Source organism: Lolium rigidum, chromosome 6 (assembly GCF_022539505.1).
Source record: "Lolium rigidum isolate FL_2022 chromosome 6, APGP_CSIRO_Lrig_0.1, whole genome shotgun sequence".
NCBI lineage: Eukaryota > Viridiplantae > Streptophyta > Magnoliopsida > Poales > Poaceae > Lolium > Lolium rigidum.
This window is the reverse complement of record NC_061513.1, coordinates 102,632,604-102,652,546: the sequence shown is the minus strand read 5'-3', so window position 1 is coordinate 102,652,546 and position 19,943 is coordinate 102,632,604. Positions and strand designations below refer to the sequence as shown.

At 43.6% G+C, this 19,943-nt stretch overlaps 2 protein-coding genes and 1 pseudogene across 2 annotated transcripts; all 3 read right to left on the bottom strand.

Annotated features, from left to right (window-relative positions):
- Window positions 1–4,716: 4,716 nt before the first annotated feature.
- LOC124663065 lies at window positions 4,717–7,211 on the bottom strand. The gene is made up of 3 exons (XM_047200818.1): window positions 7,001–7,211; window positions 6,561–6,908; window positions 4,717–5,779 (listed from the first exon to the last, which is right to left on the bottom strand). Exons 1-3 carry the CDS (start codon window positions 7,118–7,120, stop codon window positions 5,000–5,002), a joined length of 1,248 nt encoding a protein of 415 aa, XP_047056774.1. The 5' UTR covers window positions 7,121–7,211; the 3' UTR covers window positions 4,717–4,999.
- Window positions 7,212–9,585: 2,374 nt separating this feature from the next.
- Window positions 9,586–10,590, bottom strand: LOC124663050 (annotated as a pseudogene).
- On the bottom strand, window positions 10,573–19,560 carry LOC124668072 (DExH-box ATP-dependent RNA helicase DExH6-like). Its single transcript, XM_047205274.1, has 15 exons — window positions 19,454–19,560; window positions 18,465–18,555; window positions 18,010–18,316; window positions 17,805–17,879; window positions 17,342–17,386; window positions 16,701–16,791; window positions 16,547–16,605; window positions 15,918–16,079; window positions 15,062–15,114; window positions 14,944–14,977; window positions 14,263–14,352; window positions 13,177–14,178; window positions 12,411–12,969; window positions 11,518–11,984; window positions 10,573–11,415 (listed from the first exon to the last, which is right to left on the bottom strand). The coding sequence occupies exons 1-15, from the start codon at window positions 19,503–19,505 to the stop codon at window positions 11,065–11,067; spliced, it is 3,438 nt and encodes a 1,145-aa protein (XP_047061230.1). The 5' UTR covers window positions 19,506–19,560; the 3' UTR covers window positions 10,573–11,064.
- Window positions 19,561–19,943: the final 383 nt, after the last annotated feature.

The window sequence follows — 19,943 nt, the reverse complement described above, 5'->3', positions numbered from 1 at the left end:
TGTAGGGTAACGGTGTTTTGCCATCGGCAGTTAACCAAACAACAGTTGGGCACGTTACTCATTATCCTTTGCATAGAGAAAATATATCGGATGATTCATGAAGACCTCAACAGAGGAAAGTATTCGAGTAGTACAACTTGAGTCTATGCACGGATTGCAAGCATCCGTACCTAGACTCGGGGGCTACTCCCATCGGGAGCGCTGACGCGCACCCGATAAAAAGAAGATGAAGCATAATAAGAGCAGTGAAGGAGAAGAATGTCAGGAGAAAACATGCATTAGTCTCTACCTGAATTATCTTCGGTTAGACACTCGGGGGCTACTGACGTGGGCATTACCCTTCGGGTAACCAGTATTGCCCTATCTGGTATTGACAAGTTGGAGGCCCATGAAGATACCTGGAGGCGAGATGGGCCACTAGGTCGGTGCATCAGAAGATTCCTTGACGGGCAAGACAAGGAAGCGAACAAACAAGGAAAGATTGGATCTAAAACTACTGTAAACCTAGTCGTCCTCGGTTAGGACCTTTGAGACCTGGCCTACTATATAAAGGCCAGGAGAGGGGCTGCCGAGGGACACAATCAATCTTAGCATCAATAGCCAGCAGAAGCTTAGAACTAGGTTACCCTAGCAACTAGCATCACGACGAGATCACAGCCGAACTATTTGGCACCCCATTGTAACCTGTTTTCATCATAATCAAAGAAACGTATGTGCATGACGTAAGGGTTTTACCTCATCGAGGGCCCCGAACCTGGGTAAATCGCTCTCCCCGCTTGTCTGTGTACCGATGTCTCGTGTCAGCTTGCAGGATTCCATCAACCCTAAGCCCCTATCGGAGGGCATTGCCGAGGAGCACCCTCGACAGATGTCCTTAGTTGAGATCTATCAAAAAAGAGAAATCAAATGCGATCTATCTCCTTGGACCTTTGTACAGGCGGCATAGAGGTACCCTTTTGTGACACTTGGTTGAAACATATGTTATGCAATGATAATCCATGTAAATGCAAGCTAATTAGGACAAGGTGCGAGCACTATTGGTATTCTATGCATGAGGCTTGCAACTTATAAGATGTCTTATACATAACGCATATGAATTATTACTACCGTTGACAAAATTGTTTCTATGTTTTCAAAATAAAAGCTCTAGCACAAAAATAGTAATCCATGCTTCCCTCTGCAAAGGGCCTTTCTTTTACTTTATGTTGAGTCAGTTTACCTACTTCTTTCTATCTTAGAGCAAACACTTGTGTCAACTATGTGCATTGATTCTTACATGTCTACTTATTGCACTTGTTATATTGCTTTATGTTGACAACTATCCATGAGATATACATGTTACAAGTTGAAAGCAATTGCTGAAACTTAATCATCCTTTGTGTTGCTTCAATGCCTTTTACTTTGAATCTATTGCTTTATGAGTTAACTCTTATGCAAGACTTATTGATGCTTGTCTTGAAAGTACTATTCATGAAAAGTCTTTGCTATATGATTCAGCTTGTTTAGTCATTATCTTTACTATTGCTTCGAATCACTTCTTTCACTTCATATGCTTTACAATAGTATTGATCAAGATCATGTTGGTAGCATGTCACTTAAGAAATTATCCTTGTTATCGTTTACCTACTCGAGGGCGAGTAGGAACTAAGCTTGGGGATGCTTGATACGTCTCCAACGTATCTATAATTTCTTATGTTCCATGCTAGTTTTATGACAATACCTACATGTTTTATTCATACTTTATATCGTTTTGATGCATTTTCCGGAACTAACCTATTAACAAGATGCCGAAGTGCCAGCTCTCGTTTTCTGCTGTTTTTGGTTCCGTAAAGGTCTGTTCGGGCAATATTCTCGGAATTGGACGAAACAAAAGCCCACGATCTTATAGTTCACGGAAGGTTCCAGAAGTCCGAAGGGGAGACGAGGAAGGGAAGCAGGGAGCCCACACCATAAGGCGGCGCGGGTGGCCCCCTGGCCGCGCCAGCCTATGGGGAGGGAGCCCCCTGGCCCCTCCGACTCCGCCTCTTCGCCTATATAACCCCTCGTGACCTAAAAACTCGACACGAATTGACGAAACTCCGTAAAGACTCCAGGGACGCCGCCGCCATCGCGAAACTCCGTTTCGGGGGACAGAAGTCTCTGTTCCGGCACGCCGCCGGGACGGGGAATTGCCCTCGGAGTCATCTCCATCGACACCATCGCCATCTTCATCGCCATTGCTGTCTCCTATGATGAGGAGGGAGTAGTTCTCCCTCGAGGCTAAGGGCTGTACCGGTAGCTATGTGGTTCATCTCTCTCTCCCATGTGATCTTTATGTGATCATGAGCTTTGTATCACTATTAATCTATGTGCTACTCTAGTGATGTTATTAAAGTAGTATATTCCTCCTTCATGATGTAATGTTGACAGTGTGTGCATCATGTAGTACTTGGCGTAGGTTATGATTGTGATCTCTTGTAGATTATGAAGTTAACTATTACTATGCACTCTAGAGGTTACTTTAATATGAACTCCGGAATTACTCTCCATGGTGTGACAGTGGACATTGTTTGCATCGTGTGTGGTTCCTTTATGACGTTGTGGAGCTTGTTTACTCCGGCTTGAGGGTGCTCTCGTAGCCCTACACAATGAATGGTGTTTATTATCCAACAATAGAGTCTTTGAAAGTAGCATAAGAGAAGAGAAATTATTTATTTATGTGATCATTGTTGAGAGTGTCCACTAGTGAAAGTATGATCTCTAGGCCTTGTTTCTAAGCATTGAAACACCATTTCCATCAAGTTCTATTACATGTTTGCTTGCTGCCATCTTTATTTCAGATTGCAATTACTACTTACAATCATCCATTATACTTGTATTTCACTATCTCTTCGCCGAACTAGTGCACCTATACATCTGACAAGTGTATTAGGTGTGTTGGGGACACAAGAGACTTCTTATATCGTAATTGCAGGGTTGCTTGAGAGGAATATCTTTGACCTCTACCTCCCTGAGTTTGATAAACCTTGGGTGATTCACTTAAGGGAAACTTGTTGCTGTTCTACAAACCTCTGCTCTTGGAGGCCCAACACTGTCTACAGGAATAGAAGCGTGCGTAGACACCAGTCCCCGATCGGGCCTCGGGAACCCGGGGATGGCCTGGGCTCTCCGGGTGGATGAAATGCCTAATCCGGACGAAAACGAGGGTCCGAGGGCGCGACTGGGCCGTTTTCGTCCATCCGGATGAAAAAAATGCGTCATGGGGGCCTCGTCGGGGAGACGGCTGGGGATGCTCTTATTCAGGGCTGCGTTCCTGGTGGCGCGGCCCAATATGCTGTCCGGCGTCCCGAGACTGTAACCCGCTTCACAGGGGAAGCTACGGACGTGTCGGACAGAGCGAGAAGCGAGACGGAAGTGGCGGGCCTGACGCGTCATTGCCTAATTAAAATTTAACTAGTCTCCATCCACATCGCGCCGCCAGCCGCACATTTCTCTACCCTACCAAAAGATTTCACCCTCTCCCGCCAATTCATTTTCCCTCCCGCCGCCGCTACTCTCTCCTAGCCATGGTGGCGACGGGCCCCAAAAAACTAGCCAAGAAATCGGCCACCAAGCGACCGGGCAAGGAGGCATTGACGAAGGGGCCGAAGGCGCCGGCGGCGAAGATGAAGCCAGGCGACTGGACCGAAGAAAGGTTGTAGGAAGACTGCTTGCGGCGCAAGTTGTCGACGGCAGAGCGGTGGGTGGTGGTCTGGTGGCGGCGGCGGCGCTTGCGCAGCAGAAGGCCGCGCTGGCCGCGTATGTCGCTCCGACCGCCGCGAGCCCATGGAATTCTGCTAGTACACCCAGAGGCGGTGGCGGCAGCAGCACCAGCAGGCGCGTCGACGATAGCATCTGCTAGTACACCTGCGCCGGCATAGGCGTCGGTATCGGCATCGGCGATGGAACAGCCAGACCTAGCAGAGCATGACGAGGCCAGGATGAGCACTCAGGATGCGTCGTCCACATCGTCAAACCCCTTTCTCTAAATTATATTCAATTTGCACCCCGGTTTGTAATATGACCGCGTCAAGTATTTTGATCACGACGACTTCGGCGGTAACAATCTTTTTGAAGGTGAACTATTTAAATTTTTGTTCGGGATGGTTTTAGAGACGCGACTGGAAACGGACGCGCCTGCCTCAAACGCGGCACGGAGAAACAACGTCCTCCAAGCGTTCGATCCGCGCATTTTAGGAAACACGACTGGAGATGCTCTCAAGAAACAAAGGACGAGGCTGGAGGGATCTTGGGAGCAAGTACTGGTACTCCACGATCAAATCTTGGTGTGTTTGCTGAGCAAGAGCGAGTACTGGTACTCCACGGTAAAATGTTGGTGTGATTGCTGTTGCCCGTCCTCCTATGATCTATATGTTTCTCCGACAATAACGTCCACTTATTCGTGGATTCACGTTTGCAGATTCTCAGGGATTGTGAGAGTTCTATATTTAAGCTGAACCAGGGTTCTAATTCAAAGTACCACTACTACCACCTGTTCACTCTGAAAGTGATCAAACTTTTCTGAGATCAATAATGAGACCAACTTGACAAGCTACCTTTTTCCCTTATATGAGCTGCAAAGAGAAACATCTCTTGGTGGCAATCGAATCCTCGCCTCTATCCCACTTCAAGTTTAGTTGGAATTTCTAGTTCAAACTTTGAAACCACCCACAATGTTAATGCATGAAGTTGAAAAAAGAAAAACAGCATTGTGTAAAACTTGTGCAGAGGCTAGGAACTAAGCACTTTTGCTTTGAGTTTCGAGGAGGATTTATATACAGTTTGCTTATTTCTGCATTTCGACTGTGAGGGCTCATCATTCGTATTGGTAATTTACAGAGCTAGCCAGGATATAGAATACAAAGAGTATGATGTTAACGCAGAATGTCAGTAACAAGAAAGAAGCTTCTGCCGCTTGTGATCCTTTTTGCCATCTCCTGCTATAATAGTCAACCAAAGGAGCTTCCGGCACCTACAGATCTCACAGACTGAAATAAATAGGTGGCGGATTGACTGCCTCCATCTTTGATCTCGAGACATTCCCGGTGAGCATGCTCTCAGACATGGCCTCCTCAGCATGGAAAGGCTGCACCAGGGCAATCCTTTCGGGAATCGCCTGGCCACGCTCCACACGGGCAAGAACTTCATAATGCGCCCTCAGCTTCTTGGGCTTTGTTTTCCACTCGGGCAAATTAGACCAGTTTACCTCCCCATCGGCTACACTCTTCTCTACCGTGAAGCCCATTTTGACATATGTTTGTGCCGCCGCCCGTGCATTCAACAACTTGAACGTGCCCTTCTCACCCGCCTTCTTTGCGAGAACTGACGCCAACAGATCCTCAAGCCCCTGCAGGCTGCCATCTGATGCATTCAATGACAAGAGAGGCCACATTCCAGTGTTATGTGGTTCATCCTCGTCATCGGTGGCAGCAGGGATTGCACGCGAGGAGAGCTCCACTTGACCTGGGGCCAACCTTTTGAGCTTCAGCTTGTCATTGGGAGACATGGAAGGAGTTGAGGATAAGGAGGTTGGACCCTCAATTCGCAGGGAGAGCAGGGGTTTCTGATTAGACCGAGCTGCACCACGTAGAGCTTGAGCGATGGAAAGCAAGCTTGACAGGCGACCCTTGTAAGTGGTACGGTTGAGAGGAAGTGGCAGTTCAAGGGGCAAACGGAGGCTCACTGCCCTAGCACCTTTCACTGTTACGACTGCACCATCAGCAAGAACAACTTTCTTCAGAGTTCCAGCCTCCACGTCATGCTGTACATGAGCATAGGATTAGCATCTCATATTTGATACGATAAAATTTAGAAAAAGGCATGTATGAAAAACATTCAATAAGCAAGAATATATGTAAACAGGCTGCACCATAATGGTTGACATGTACGGCAATGTCATATAGATGAACGGGTCCATGGTATACCTCGTGATAGCCAAATTAAGCAAGCAAAAAACACAGTAGGTAAATGAACATTTTCTTGGTAAGCTCTTAGGGATGAAAGTCATAGTTCATAACCACATTGTGCAAAAAGAACCTTGAGAGTGAGATTGGTAGGATATGTGCTGCTTCTAAGCTATCATCTATCCCCTTACCGTAGCCACATTTGATGTTTTATTGTTTTAAGACAGAAATATGTAATTTGGACACTGTTACCTGACCACAAAGCTATTTGGTTCATACTCAACCTAACCTTTGATCTTCGCTACCTTTGGATGTTTGAGATGAATAAATTTATAATACTATTAAGCTAAACTTCCTGAGCTTAGATTCAGGTCTTATTGTCTGACATGAAGAATGATGACAAATATCTATCACTAGCTCTTAACCCCATACGGTTGTCCACATCTTAATGTCTAAGATTAAACTAGGATAATTAAAGGTAAGCATGTCCGGTCCCTGTTTAAAAAAACCACTTATCCTTTTCTGGAGATTTCAGGTGTAGGCAGAGAGGTCAGTAGGCCACATTCACAACTCACAAGCACTGAACCACGCCCAAACCTTAAGAATTACAGTATACAGCAAAAAGGGAAATGCTCTTACCGGCAAGGCGAGCCTGACATCGTCCCCGTCCTGGATCCAGAGCTCCATGGGCCCGGCGAGCTGGAAGGGCGGCAGCGTCGGCTCGAAGCTCCCTCTGGCGCCGCGACGTCCTATCTCGGCGAGCGCCGTGTCGTCGGCGTCGGCCTGGGAGCGGAAGATGGGCAGGTCGACGAAGTCCCACCGGCTGACGTCCTCGAGCAGACGCACGGGCACGGCCTTCCTCCCGACCTCCATGTCGAACTCGTACGCCACCGCCTGCCCCACCAGCGCGTCCCTGACGTCGAACCCGGACACCTTGAGCTCCTCCGACTGGAGCCCCAGCCCCTTCACGATCGCGTCCCTCAGGTCCTGCGCCGCAGATCCGACACCGTCAGCTCCGATCGGGCCACGATCAAATCAAGCCGAGGTTCGGGGAGGTGGTAGGGAGGGAGGGGACTCACGGAGATGGCCTTGGGGACGGGGGGCTTGGGCGCCGGGTCGAGGCCGCGCGACGAGCCGATCGCGAGGAGCAGCGCCAGGGGCAGCGCGAGGAATCGCCATCGGGCTCGAGCGGCGGCCATCGCTGCTCCTCCTCCTCGTCTTCTCTCCTATCAATTCGGCCGGAATCCTTTCGCGAGGAAGATGGCAGATGAAACGGAATTCAACTGTATTTGTTTTGGGACTGAAAACTGTTTGATGATCTCTCTGGAGAAGCTCCACGCGTCGGATCGTATGTATAGCTCGCGGGGCCGGGCAGTTGCGAACTTTCGAGAGCGCGGGGCCCGCTATTGATTGGGCCGTTAACGACGTGGAGCTACGTGTCACGGACCAATCAGAGGAGACAGCGTGGACGAGAGGTTCGATTTGGAGCCCGGGTAGCCGACCCCGCCGTACAGGGAACGGAGTTGGATTGGCCGGTGAGGCGCCGCCGTATCGGGAAGACAGTGTGACAACGAAGTGAGCGTGTTCATAGTATTTTCAGTTTTTTTTTCTCGCTCCTCTAGAAGAGTAGAAGACGGCGAAAAGGAATGCGACCAAGGGCAGACTGAGAAAAAAATAAAGAGTTGGTGCACATAAAGTGGGCATTCCTTGTGTAAATTTGCGAATTCTGAAGAAATTCCTTTCGAATATGAACAGCTACTATATCAATTCAAAAATTGAGTGCCACCCCCCCCCCCCCCCCCCCGCTTGGGCACCAGCTTATCAAACTTCTGAGTTGCAGTTATTTCACTAAAATTGTGTATGTTCAATGCCAGTAGGCATTCAGTTTCGTTTTGTATTTTTGCCCATCATACTTTGATTTGGTGTTTAGTACTGTATATCAAATTTGTTGCATTACTTGTGCATTTTTCTACTTGGATTATCTACATACTTTGGATTGTGATCGATGTTGTAGATCACAGTTTACAATAAGCACCAAAAACAATGAAGATAAAAAAAAACCCACCAAACATGCTAGTAATTCATCTCAGGCGCTTCAAGTACACAGAACAGCTTGGCCGCCATCATATCGAGTTGTTTTCCCACTGGAGCTTAAGCTCATCAACACTGTCGACAATTCGGACTTGGAATATTCCCTTTTTACCATGCTAGTTCATGTCGGAAGTGGGCCAAACCATGACCACTACATCAGCTTGGTGAAGAGCCACAACCACTGGTTATTCTTCGCTGACGAGAATGTTGAGATGACTGACGAGTCCATGGTACACACATTATTTGGCTCAGCACATGAGTTCAGTGGTAACACGTAACAGCTGCATACTCTTATATGAAAGCCTCACTAAAGCAAGCTGATGCCTTCTTCATCTCTCGTGATTAGTTACACAGTTTTCCTTTAGTCACCACATTTCCTGCTCTGTCTATATAGAGGATTCGGTGAATTAGAGTAAGTTGAATGGTGCATTCAACTATAGGTGTTATATATGGTGGATCCAGTGTTCAGCAATAAAGAAACTGTGAGGAGCGTCATGGGGGAGTACTAAAGCCGCACAAGCCAACAGTTTGTTTGTGTTATGTTTCATTATTTCGTTTCTGCACACAATTTTGTGTATCAATCTGGAATGATGTTTGTTAATCATGTAAAGAGAGATGCAAGCATCTTGAAGCCTTTCGGCTTTGAGTAAGTCTAGACAATCTTTTCTTGCTTGTACCTAGTATCTACTGCTTGGCAACTCCGTAAAATTTATGGCCTTGCTAATTTTATTACTCGTGTACACTGGTTTGGGAGTTGAGGCAGTGTTCAAAACAGATCAGAAATTTAATGCCACATGTGGAGGCTACAATTCTCCAACTTGTTTGCAATCTCCGAATATTTTGGACTAGCGGCAATGCACGGAGCTGCCCGCATGCGCATGATTGTCAACTGGACGACTGTTGCCGCTGCTGGACTGACTGTTCTCGTCCAGCCACAAAGTTTTTCAATCACTAAAACAAGACTTGTTTTGCCAGGGAACCGCATTGCTCACAGAGCCACAAGTCCAGACCATCAGCAATGACAGTTGTCACTACAGTTTGCTGTCTGGACAAAAAGGAAGAGTGAAAGGGCATGCATTGCAAGCTACCATAGCCATATTTTAGAGAACGTTAACACTGTAATAAGCAAATCACGTAAAAACTTTGAACCATCAACAACCATAAAAAGCAGCCTAGAGAATGCAGACATATGAGTTCGTCGCAAACAGTGGGAGATCATCCAAAGCTGCAACAGATATGCAGCTAATGCAAAAGTTCTTCCAAGTTCAGAATTATAGCAAGGAAAGAATGATTTGCATCTGGTCATGGATAGCAATAAAGAACAAGAGATAATAAGAAATAGCAATAAGAACGAACAATACATTATAATTAAACCTGTTAGTTCAATTTGAGCAAGGCTGAAAAACAAACCATTCCCAACAAAAACAACAGCCAGTTAAGAGTAATCTAAGAAACCAAGACATGACTCTAACAGCCAACAAAACTAGCGGAGTGTTACTCCGTTCACCTTGGCTGTACACTGATAAAATAAAAAGCTGCATAAGTAAACAACAGGAAGACACAAGCAGCTTAATACACTTCTAATATTAAGATTAACTGCATTTCATAACCAAAAGTCTAACTTTTGCATCAAGTGATAAAGCACTGCAGCTAGACAGTATAACAGCATGAACATAATAGTGTCACAAGGAAGCAGGAACAGACTCTTGCAACATGTATTAAAACATTTTCCTCTTCTTGTTTCCTGACTCGCCCTTCTGGTTGTTGAATCCTCTGAAGTCATTCGTCGTCTCAGCAGTGTTTTGCTTCCTCATCCCTTTACGACCACCATGCCCAAACTTGGAATCTTTTGACCTACTGTTCTTCCCTTGTTTACCTCGCTTTCCACCAGACCTATCACCAGGAGCAACACCAGGCCTCTGCTTTTTATGTTGCTTGAGTCCTTCTTCGACTTCAAAGTTAATATTTGGCCCATCCTCCTTCCCCTTGGAAAATCCCCCCTGTTGCCTCTGCTTCCTCCATTTCTTCACTGACTCAATGTTCTCCTTCTTCTCCTTGGCCCTCTCCTTAAGCTTCTCTGCCTGCACCTCCTTTGACCTCTTCTTCAACTCTCTCGCCTTCTTCCTCTCCTCAGCCTCCTCAATCTGCTTCTTCTCAAATAAGAGCTTTCCTTTGATCTTGTGCATGTGAGAGTCAGTCTTGACCATCTCTGCATAGTAATCTGCCGGCCTGAGGAAACGGACCTTCTTAGACTGCAACTTCTCAAAGGCCTGCCTCGTGCCATCCAGAGCCTGTGTGTAGAAAGCAAGCTCACGGGTAAGGTCATCATTCACATCAACCTTTTCCCCTGGTCATGATCAATGGCAAGCTTGTGCATCCAGTCCACATTCTCCGGCCAGGCTATGTCCTCAAGTTTCTCAAGGAGCCGCTCCTTGTTGTATATGGCTTTCTTTGAAGGTTCAGCCTGCAACTCTTCTTCCTCTGAATCATCTTCTGATTCTACATATTCATCATCAGTATCATCATCTTCAGAAACGACTCTGTCACCAGCTAGCAAGACTTTGCTCCGTAAAATAGTTCAGAACTTTGTGTTTTTTGTATTGAACTGTATCGACCTAGTTTCTCAAAAGGTGATCGGATGGACAAAAGTACAACCCACCCAATCTGCAAAATGCGCCTCCCTCCTGTTGCTCATGTCATGGCACAAAGGTAGAGGATACAGGTAAGTACATTTTACATGTCCTGAACAAGACGCTAGTAAATCCTAAATCTTAGAAACAACCACTGTGTACAGCACATAACCTAATTGGCTGCTCTCTGAAACACGGATACACCATGGCACTAGATGCTAGTGCCGGCACGCAAAAGAGCAAGGTAGAGGTGAACAGAACAACAAGATGCACTGATTTCCGGATTATGGTCTCTTCATCCATGCTTGCTTTCACATTTTGCTTTTAACTGGAGGAAAGCAAAATCTTTGTCATTTTCAAACAAAGCTCTTTTCTTCAGAGACCCCAAGCGTGATATCCAGTACAGAAGTACATGAAACACACTATTGAGGCCTCGGGCGCCGAGCACTGGCACGCTGCCTTTTGGAAGATTGTGGTGCTGAAGGCCCTGGTACAGTTTTGCTGGGTAGACTATATCTACCACCAGCACTCGGGGGCAGAATATTCTCCGGAGAAAGATACTCGGCAAGTGGTGCGACTCTGTCCGTTAGCAATGACATAAGGAAATCATTAGGTCGAATATAACCACCACCTCTCCTTTCTGCTGGCCTCGAATCAAAAGCACCAGTGTTACATTGAACCATAGCAGGCAAGCCATCATATGTCAAGATACATGCAATGGCATACATCGTTGCTCCAAGAGCAGGTGGGAGAACATGCTGCGGGTGTTGGACCTGTAGAAAACATGCTTTCATCAGGTTCAAGATAGAGAAAATTATAGCGCATTGGCAGCAGATTAAAATGGAAAATGCAGTTACATGGTAAATGATTCTTACTTTGAAAAGTATAGCAGATACTAGACGTTCTCTTAGGCAGTACATTTGAGCAACATCAAGAGCTGTCGCATGAAATCTGAGCCACCGGTCAACAACAACTGAAACAGTGTTATCAGGAGAAGACATAATCACTTCATCCCCACTGGAACCTTCCTCTTCATGATTATCACCATCAGGTGGAGCAACAGCCATTTCGGAAGCAAGCAGAAGTAGTGGATATGACCCAACAACAGAACATTTCTTTATAGACATCGACCCACCATCACCTCGAGTAATTTCATCATATATGACTAGCGGATATCCAGAAGAATTATTTAATGACAAGTTATAGTTTGCAGAAGACGGATGCAATCGAACTTTGGCACCACTTGCTGTTTCCACAACTGTACTCCTGGCATTTTTGCAAGGAGGAAGCAGCTTTCCAACCATGGGGTAAGCGCCAGCCATAAGGACTGCGCTAATGATACCTAACATAGTTGCAAGGTAGTAAGTTCAAGAGAACAGTTTAAATTAAAACATAACAAGGCTTTTTTTAGTGCCAAGATTGAAAAATAACTTATAAACCTACACACACATCGAAAGTAGCTTTATAGGTAATGAATGCAAAATTCTCTTATTCCAGCTACGCTTGTTACCACGAGTTTCCAAGTTGTAACTAGTAGATGTACTCCCTATGTTTGGACACCACTAAAGTAACTACTGCAAGATTTTAATTCTTCAAACTAACATACGCAGTTTTCTATGTACAGAAAAACCTATGCGTAAGTGACAAATCTAATGACATACTGCTTATAGAATTAAACATTGTTCACATCTCAAAGTGTGAAATAGAAAGAAAGCAACTGCAGCATATTACAGTGTTTCAGAATTTGTTTTCATACAAACTTACGTACCTGGAGCTTTAGCATTTATATTGCAGGCAGATGCTTCAGCAGGAAGAAATCCTCTTTGAGCTAGTTCATTCTGAAGCTGTTTTCGCATACTTGACAACATAGTCATGGTGGTTGAACTGACAAAATATTGTGAACAAAACAAAGCTTTTTGGCGCGTGTCTTTAGCACATCTCCAACAATCAAATGCTGCCACAACAGCAAGCTGGTCGCTAAATCCACCATATAATGAAGCAAGCTCGATTTTGGCTGCATCGGCTCTTTTTCTCTGATTTGGATCGACTGGAAGGACGAAAGGATCTCTATAATCTACTGCACATGCCAATGTCAATGCAGGATCAAGGCAGTTCATCAATATACCAAACAGGAGCATCTTGCTTGTGGATGGATGGACCGGAAGAGAACCTAACTTCTCACCCAAATCTGTCAACTGTTCATCTTGTGTTAAAGCACCAAGATCCTGAAGCACAGTTATAGCATTTTTTACAGTCTCAGCAACTGGAGGATCCAAGGTCTTCTTTAGAAAGTCTGCTATTCTGCACTTTGGATCAAGCAGTTTGACCTGCACCACAAAGATTAACACATCAAACAGCTATCAGTAATAACACAATAAACTCGTTGGACCAAGCATTTGACTTGCGCCACAACTATTAAAGCATAAGGTACCTACCAGTACAAAATGATAATATTATTGCAGCCAAGCGAAACATTGAGGAGCATCAGCTTCTTCAGACATTAGGTACAACAAAAGTATAAGCTAGGTATATACCTGCAAACATAGTTCTTCAATTGGCATCCTATTAATTTCAGGAGTTTGGTATTCTTGCAGTGAAGCTGCTCGCAATCTAGAGTAAAGATGGTAGCAAGTTCCTGGCTGACAACGACCAGCACGCCCTTCACGCTGCCTTGCACTAGCTCGAGAAACCCAGGAAGTTTGAAGCGTGGACACACTATTATATGGATCATAACTTTTCTCTTTCATTCTTCCACTATCTATGACAAATACAACATCATCAATTGTTACTGCAGTCTCCGCTATGTTCGTTGAGAGAATAATTTTACGAACCCCAGCAGGTGGACGTTGGAAAACCTTTCTCTGCTCTGAAGATGGGATCATGGAATGGAGAGACAGCACATGGAATTTTGATGAATCCTGAAAGATGGAAGAAGCAAGTAACCTCTCTCTTGTTTTATTTATAGCTTCCCAACCAGGAAGGAAGATCAATACAGCTCCTTCACTTGAATCAGCACATAACTTTTTAAGCAAGCGTTCTATCAGCACAGTATCTATGTGCTCTGGACTGATAGTTGCTAAGTATTTATTAAGAAGATCATTCTCTTCAGGTGATTTTGCTGGAGTACAATCCATGTGTTTTTTTATTACTTCATAAACCTCTTTCTGATTCTCTTGCTGAGACCAATCTAATGCAGATTTTCCATCGTGATCACGTGCAGAACAATCCACACCAAATGATAGAAGCATGCAGACATCCCCAAGTTGACCTTTTCCAGCAAAAACCATCAAAGGTGTCACACCAGTTTCTGAATGTGAGTAGTTGAAGACTTCTGGGTTCTGCTCTACAGAAATAAGCTCAATGAGAGGATCAAATTCATCATTGACCAAAGCCATACTAATTACTTCATCCAGTGAGCTTTTGTACTCATCGGTTAACACAGTCTTCAGCTCCAGATCATCTGATGCGGGATGAAGATGATTATCATCTACAGATTGCAGAATAGAAAGCACATCCTCCAAATAGAAAGTTTTAACCTGTGGAAAATGCAGTTGTCAACAAAGCTTTAAGCTAAAAATCCAAGACCCCCAGTCATAGAATGTAAATGTAGTGTTACTGACAGGGTAGGTATGGCCAGGGACTTCAATAACCGGGCATCCGTTGAAATACTGAGAAAAACGGTCAGCGTTGATTGTTGCACTCATGAGCACCTGTTAATTGCATCAGTGAATACTCTTGTAACCGGATGAAAAACACGCTCACTTGAGCTATGGCAATGGAATGTCATCCTAAGAACCAAGAGATGGATTTACAATACCAATACAAAAGGCACGAGCTAAGCTGTACAACTTTTATTTCAGCCATTCGCAGTGTTTCATCCAAATCCATGATTTGTCAACAATGGTTGACAAATATTAGTTCATCCATCGATCACTGCTACACTTATAGCCCCTTAATTATACTTATTGTCTTCATTATGTATACGCTAGAGTTGCTCTTTTCTTGGTCAAATAATTTTCTTACGTGCTATTTTTTGTCAAGTATAAAAATAATTAGTTTTTCATCAGCAACTAACATGATATTCTTTTATTAATAAATTTTTCATATTATTACTCTTAAGGTGTTATATGAAAGTTTCATCTATTATTTTTACTACTCCATTTTATGTTAGTCAAGACATGTCTTGCACATGCAAAAAATTCTTGTCCAGTCTTTAGGCAATAGTTGAGTAGCATAAAATAGTCCTGAGTAGGCCCTGACTACTTATGAGCATAATAAATTACAAAAGAGATACTTCTTACTATATGAAGATGCGGATACATCGGTAGCAAATCTCTGCATATAATTATTTGAAAAATATATTAGTGGATTACACATGCAATTTAAGTAATATGTGCACAATTTTCTTTGTAGCAATACCTCAAGATAGCTAACATGAAATCGGAATACCTATCCCTTTCATGGATTTCATCCTGAAGAGAAAATGAATATTTTTTAGCCAAAGAAAAAAATGAATATTAACTCATATAAAAATATAGGACAACATAAAGCCCAACAAAAAATACACTGCCAGCATATGCTACCCAGAACAAATCCAGTAAAGTACTAATCTAATGAAAAGGCCAAGCACATTATGCACACAAGCTGCAGTTTTGCTGGCAACGATGTTGAAAGTTCTACATGAACAAGGAAGTATGATTTTTACAGATATTTTTAAAAGGCAGACACTGGCCAGATTATATGTGAGGCTCATAAACAAGTTCTTTCATGGCTAGTTTACGATGAACTTGCCTCACTCTAATTATGAGGATCTACACACTTTCTTTTCAATAATAATACCATAAAGATGTTCATGTGTGGTATATGTTGGAAAATGGTGTAAAAACTGTACAAAGCAAATATCTTATTTGAAATGGAAGTAACAAAAGTTTTGGTAAAAAAAAACTTTTGTCACTGCTACTACCCCTGCACTATGTATTCACAAAACTCTAGGTACTACATAGAAAGCGTTTATGTTAAATGCAGTTAAGCAAATTATAAGACCAATACAATGCAGTATCATGATATGAAATAACATGTTGCATCTAGATGCCAAAAACATTTATTGGTCCTGGTTAGAATACCAAGTTTCACAAAGCTAGATGCGGGTTGGCTAACTATTCGTCTCATCCTCTTGTAAATAAGTATGTACACACTCTTTTCAGTATTACCACATAAAGAAAGTATGCCATAAGTCAAAAGAAAATGGTATGTAACAAGGTATTTCGAAGTTTACCACAATGATGTGTGTTATCTCCATAATTGGATCATCAAATGAGTGTGTCACATTTTGTGCTGTTTGAATGTTAGTTACTCTGCCTATCAACAGCCTCAAAAGAACACCATTAGTACAGAACATGATTGACGAATTCTTCCCTCCTTTTGACTCCAAACGTATCTATAATCAAATAATGAACAACATAATAAGAATAACATGGATGGAAAATTTACAGCTCCTAGAAAGATAGGCGAACTCCAAAGAAAAAAAGAAAGAACTAGGTGTTGAACGGAAAGAAAATGATGTTCACAAAAAATCCCACTGTTTAATAAGGGGACCGGAGCTTATATGTAGGGTGACCAACTTTGTAACTTCGCAGTTTGACCAACAAATGGCCAAGCAAAACATGCATGTGATCATCACACACACTAAGCAATCTAAATTTAATTTTAGAATGAACTTCTACATTATCATAATTGACATAATACTGTTGTTGTAACTTTAATTGATTGTACTGCAGTGTAAACAAATGATGAAAGTTTAATATCATAGGCAATTTAAAATCAAAGAGACAACTGCTTTGAAATGGCTAGGGTTAAGGCAATTAAATCTACGAATGTATCAGTGAATTCTAGAAAATTGTATACCTTGTACCCAACTGTGTTACCAACAGCCTCTCCTCTTTCAGCAGATATTCGTTCGGCAACTGCATCGGACACAGAACAGCTTACATTGAGCCAATGGATAAACACTAAATTTGAAAAGCAATAGCCAATGACATAACGAAATTACTACAATTACCTGAAGTAGCTGATATCCGTCGCGGCTGAGTACATATGATCTTACATGATTCACCCTTGCCCCACACATAATCCAAGATATATTGAGGAACCTAAGTACAAACAGCATGATAAGTGAGAAACAAATGAAAGTATTACACCCACCGGTCATAATCAAGCAAGGATGTTCTCGTCAATTCATATGCAGTTATGCACAAGAACAGAAAACTACGCATCAGTTGAATTTTAATTGAATCAACCTGTTAGAATAAAGATATTATTATATGAATAAAAACCAAGTAAAGTGCAGAAAGATGTGAAGATAGTTTCTATAACATCTCACCTCAGACTGAATATGTTATCTACGATCTAAAGCCTGCTGTATTAATTTGCAGCCCACGGACTAGCATAGAAATGTTTTCTACTGATTATAAGAAAAATGGACGCATCATTTGAGTGGCATAAGACCATTCATCTCTTCATAAGAGCTACACATATCTAAAACATAAGATATTCCATATTTGCTGAAGCACATACAGTGTATATTGTTCATACGAGCATATAACAACAGTGAAAAAACTGTCAATGGATTAGGCCAACAGACCAAGAATAATAGGCAGAACTTCTATAACAAATGCAGGAAGGGATCAGAACAACCGGCACCTGGGTAGTTTTACCGCAGCCTGTTTCTCCAGAAATAAGAACCACCTGGTAGAAAATACAAGAGGATCACATTGCCATCAGTTGATGCCAACAAAAATATTCCCTTAGCAAAGCTGGCAAATGTTAAAGCATATGAATAGATCAAAATAAAAAGCTAGTGTCAGGAAAATAACTGAAACAGATGCCCATCATTTTTGTGCCAATCATCCTATAATTAATTGAAGCTGTGGTACAGAAAGCACTAGCACATTATCAGTAACTCTGGTTATAAGTATCTGAATTCCAGATAACTTAATATTAAACCTCCCCATGATGGGAAATGACATAACCAGCATCCACTTGATCCATGCATCACACTAAAGCTAGTGTGGAGCAACCTAATTTCCAAGTTGAATTACCTCTTTCAATAGTTCTGGAATACTGCATATTTAAATGCGATCAAGCTTGGCACAATGAACAATACCTGGTGTTTTTCCAGAGTAGAACAAATGTGATCCTTGAAGGATGATATCGGAAGTTTGGATCTGTCTTCAGCGATCTGTACACATGTGTACAAACTCTCAGCACCCACTTAAAGATACTACATATGACAGGTATAAAAGGTGGGAACTCTGGGATTGGCCAAAAAAAAGGTGTTAAAAGAAAGATATCAAGCCAGAATATACAACCTTCCTCAGCTGTCCACTTGTGTTAGATGTAAGCATCTCAACCTTCTTTGCTATATCACGTCCGCTCATAGTTGGCCTGCAAAAGGCACCATCTCTTTTCCATGGAATTCTTGCAGCCTTCTTGCCAGATTTCTTGACAGCATCACCATTTAATTCAGCTTCATCAGGAGGGTAATGCGTAAATAAATCTAGCAAAACCTGTGTTGCTTCTTTAGAAAATCCAAGTCTGCTAGGGCCTTCTGCAGGCCCCTGTGTGTCTTTCTTATTGTTACGTCTGTAAACACTAAGGCATCGGACATTCTCATTCCTACAGATAATGAATAGAATTCAGAACAAACACCAAATAAAAAGTTGCTACTACAAATATAGGTCAGCATGATGATTGATTAGGAAGAGAAGATGGACCAAACATAGTTCTAGCTTAGCAAATCTGTTAATAGTTAGAAGTTACTCACCCGGAACTTTTCGTATTCATGCCCATCTTTCTACACATTTGATGGATTGCGGCACGCTCTGCCTTGGATAGACTAGGTTCGAATGTGTACACTGCACATGTAAAAATTGTAGATATTATTATTTTCTCTGCTCAAAGTAAAACACAGAAAAGAATAGTATGCATGCTTCAATAGAAGAAAACAGAAGAGACCAGTCATAAATGTGGCATTATAGATAATACAATTAAGATCATGAAGACAATACCAATAAAGGCTTCTGCAACTACCTTATGAAAGCGCAACCACGATTAATTATCTATACCACCCGCTAATATAAGGCCCTGCTACCCTGTTAGGCACTTGTATTTACCAGTCTAGAGGACATACAGTTCTTTAACAGTAGCCTGTGAAGTTGCAAATCAACCCAAAAAAAGCACTTCCAAATTCCTTTTTAATTGTTGAAATGATGTCACTGCATAGCCCATGGAAGGCTAAACAGAAACAGTAGAACTGGTATTCGTGCAAATAGCATGTGCGGACAATACATAACACTGACTGAACATTCACCTTCCTTATAATCAATAACCACAATTAAGGATAGGCATTACATAAGCTGTAGATGATAAAAGTCTATCTTACTTATAACCACACTCGGGATCAGCAGTGAAGCTAGCAAGACATGTGACATTGGTCATCGGCAGTACACCACAGGCCTAGCTAAATAAGTGAAAGCCACGGATCGGCAACAGAGAAGGACTAGTAACCAAGATACGGGTGGTATCGGGGATGGGTTTGAGATGCTATGATAAAAATGAGCGTGGGCCTCAACCCTAAGCTGGAACGTTTGAAACCCTAGGCTAGCTCCCACCGACCCCGAAGGTTCCACGCCCGCAATGAACCCCTCGCTCTCAGCTCCTCGGAATCGCACCGAAATCATGGGACCGCGCGCGCTAGGAAATGCGAAAATAATTGGAAACACCCGATGTGGAAACAAGGCAGACGGCGCGAACCCTCTTCGTCGGAGGCCCGGAACTCCCTGAGCACTGCCCTGAAGCGCATCATCTTCTCCTCCGGCACGGGGGCGAGTGGAGGATTGCCGCCGCCCCCGGCTCCTCCGTCATTGGGCTTCTTCCGCCCCATCCCGTGCTCCTCGTCGTCGCGGAGCGGCGGCTGCGTTCGTGGCGGCGCGGGCGGCGCGGGGCGGCGGGTCGGGTCTCGCTTCGGCGGTTCCCCGCTGCGGTCGCTTTGGTGATGGGGGCGATGGTGCGGTGGACCGAGGGGAAACCAGGGCGTGGCGGTGGCGGTGGCCGGCGGAGAGAGAAGTTTGGGTGGACCGGTGCGCCTGGTATACGGGCCATGGTTAGTCGGTGAGAAGCGGGCCCGTGGTGGGTAGAGGTGTAACGGGCCACGTGGTGGGCTGTTCAAAGGCTTTCAAGTGGGCCACTGCCACGGTTTCACGTCAGAGGAGAAGGCCGGAGAGGACCATCTCCTCCGCCAAGC

Excerpts from the sequence above, each read along its gene's own strand:
- LOC124663065 (XM_047200818.1), bottom strand. The coding sequence starts at position 7,120 with ATGGCCGCCGCTCGAGCCCGATGGCGATTCCTCGCGCTGCCCCTGGCG. Across the intron at positions 6,909-7,000 it reads CCGTCCCCAAGGCCATCTCC|GACCTGAGGGACGCGATCGT; the intron begins GTGAGTCCCCTC and ends TCTGCGGCGCAG. Across the intron at positions 5,780-6,560 it reads ATGTCAGGCTCGCCTTGCCG|CATGACGTGGAGGCTGGAAC; the intron begins GTAAGAGCATTT and ends GCTCATGTACAG.
- LOC124668072 (XM_047205274.1), bottom strand. The coding sequence starts at position 19,505 with ATGATGCGCTTCAGGGCAGTGCTCAGGGAGTTCCGGGCCTCCGACGAA. Across the intron at positions 14,978-15,061 it reads TTCATGTTAGCTATCTTGAG|AGATTTGCTACCGATGTATC; the intron begins GTATTGCTACAA and ends AATTATATGCAG. Across the intron at positions 14,353-14,943 it reads TGTATCCGCATCTTCATATA|GTGCTCATGAGTGCAACAAT; the intron begins GTAAGAAGTATC and ends TGCAATTAACAG.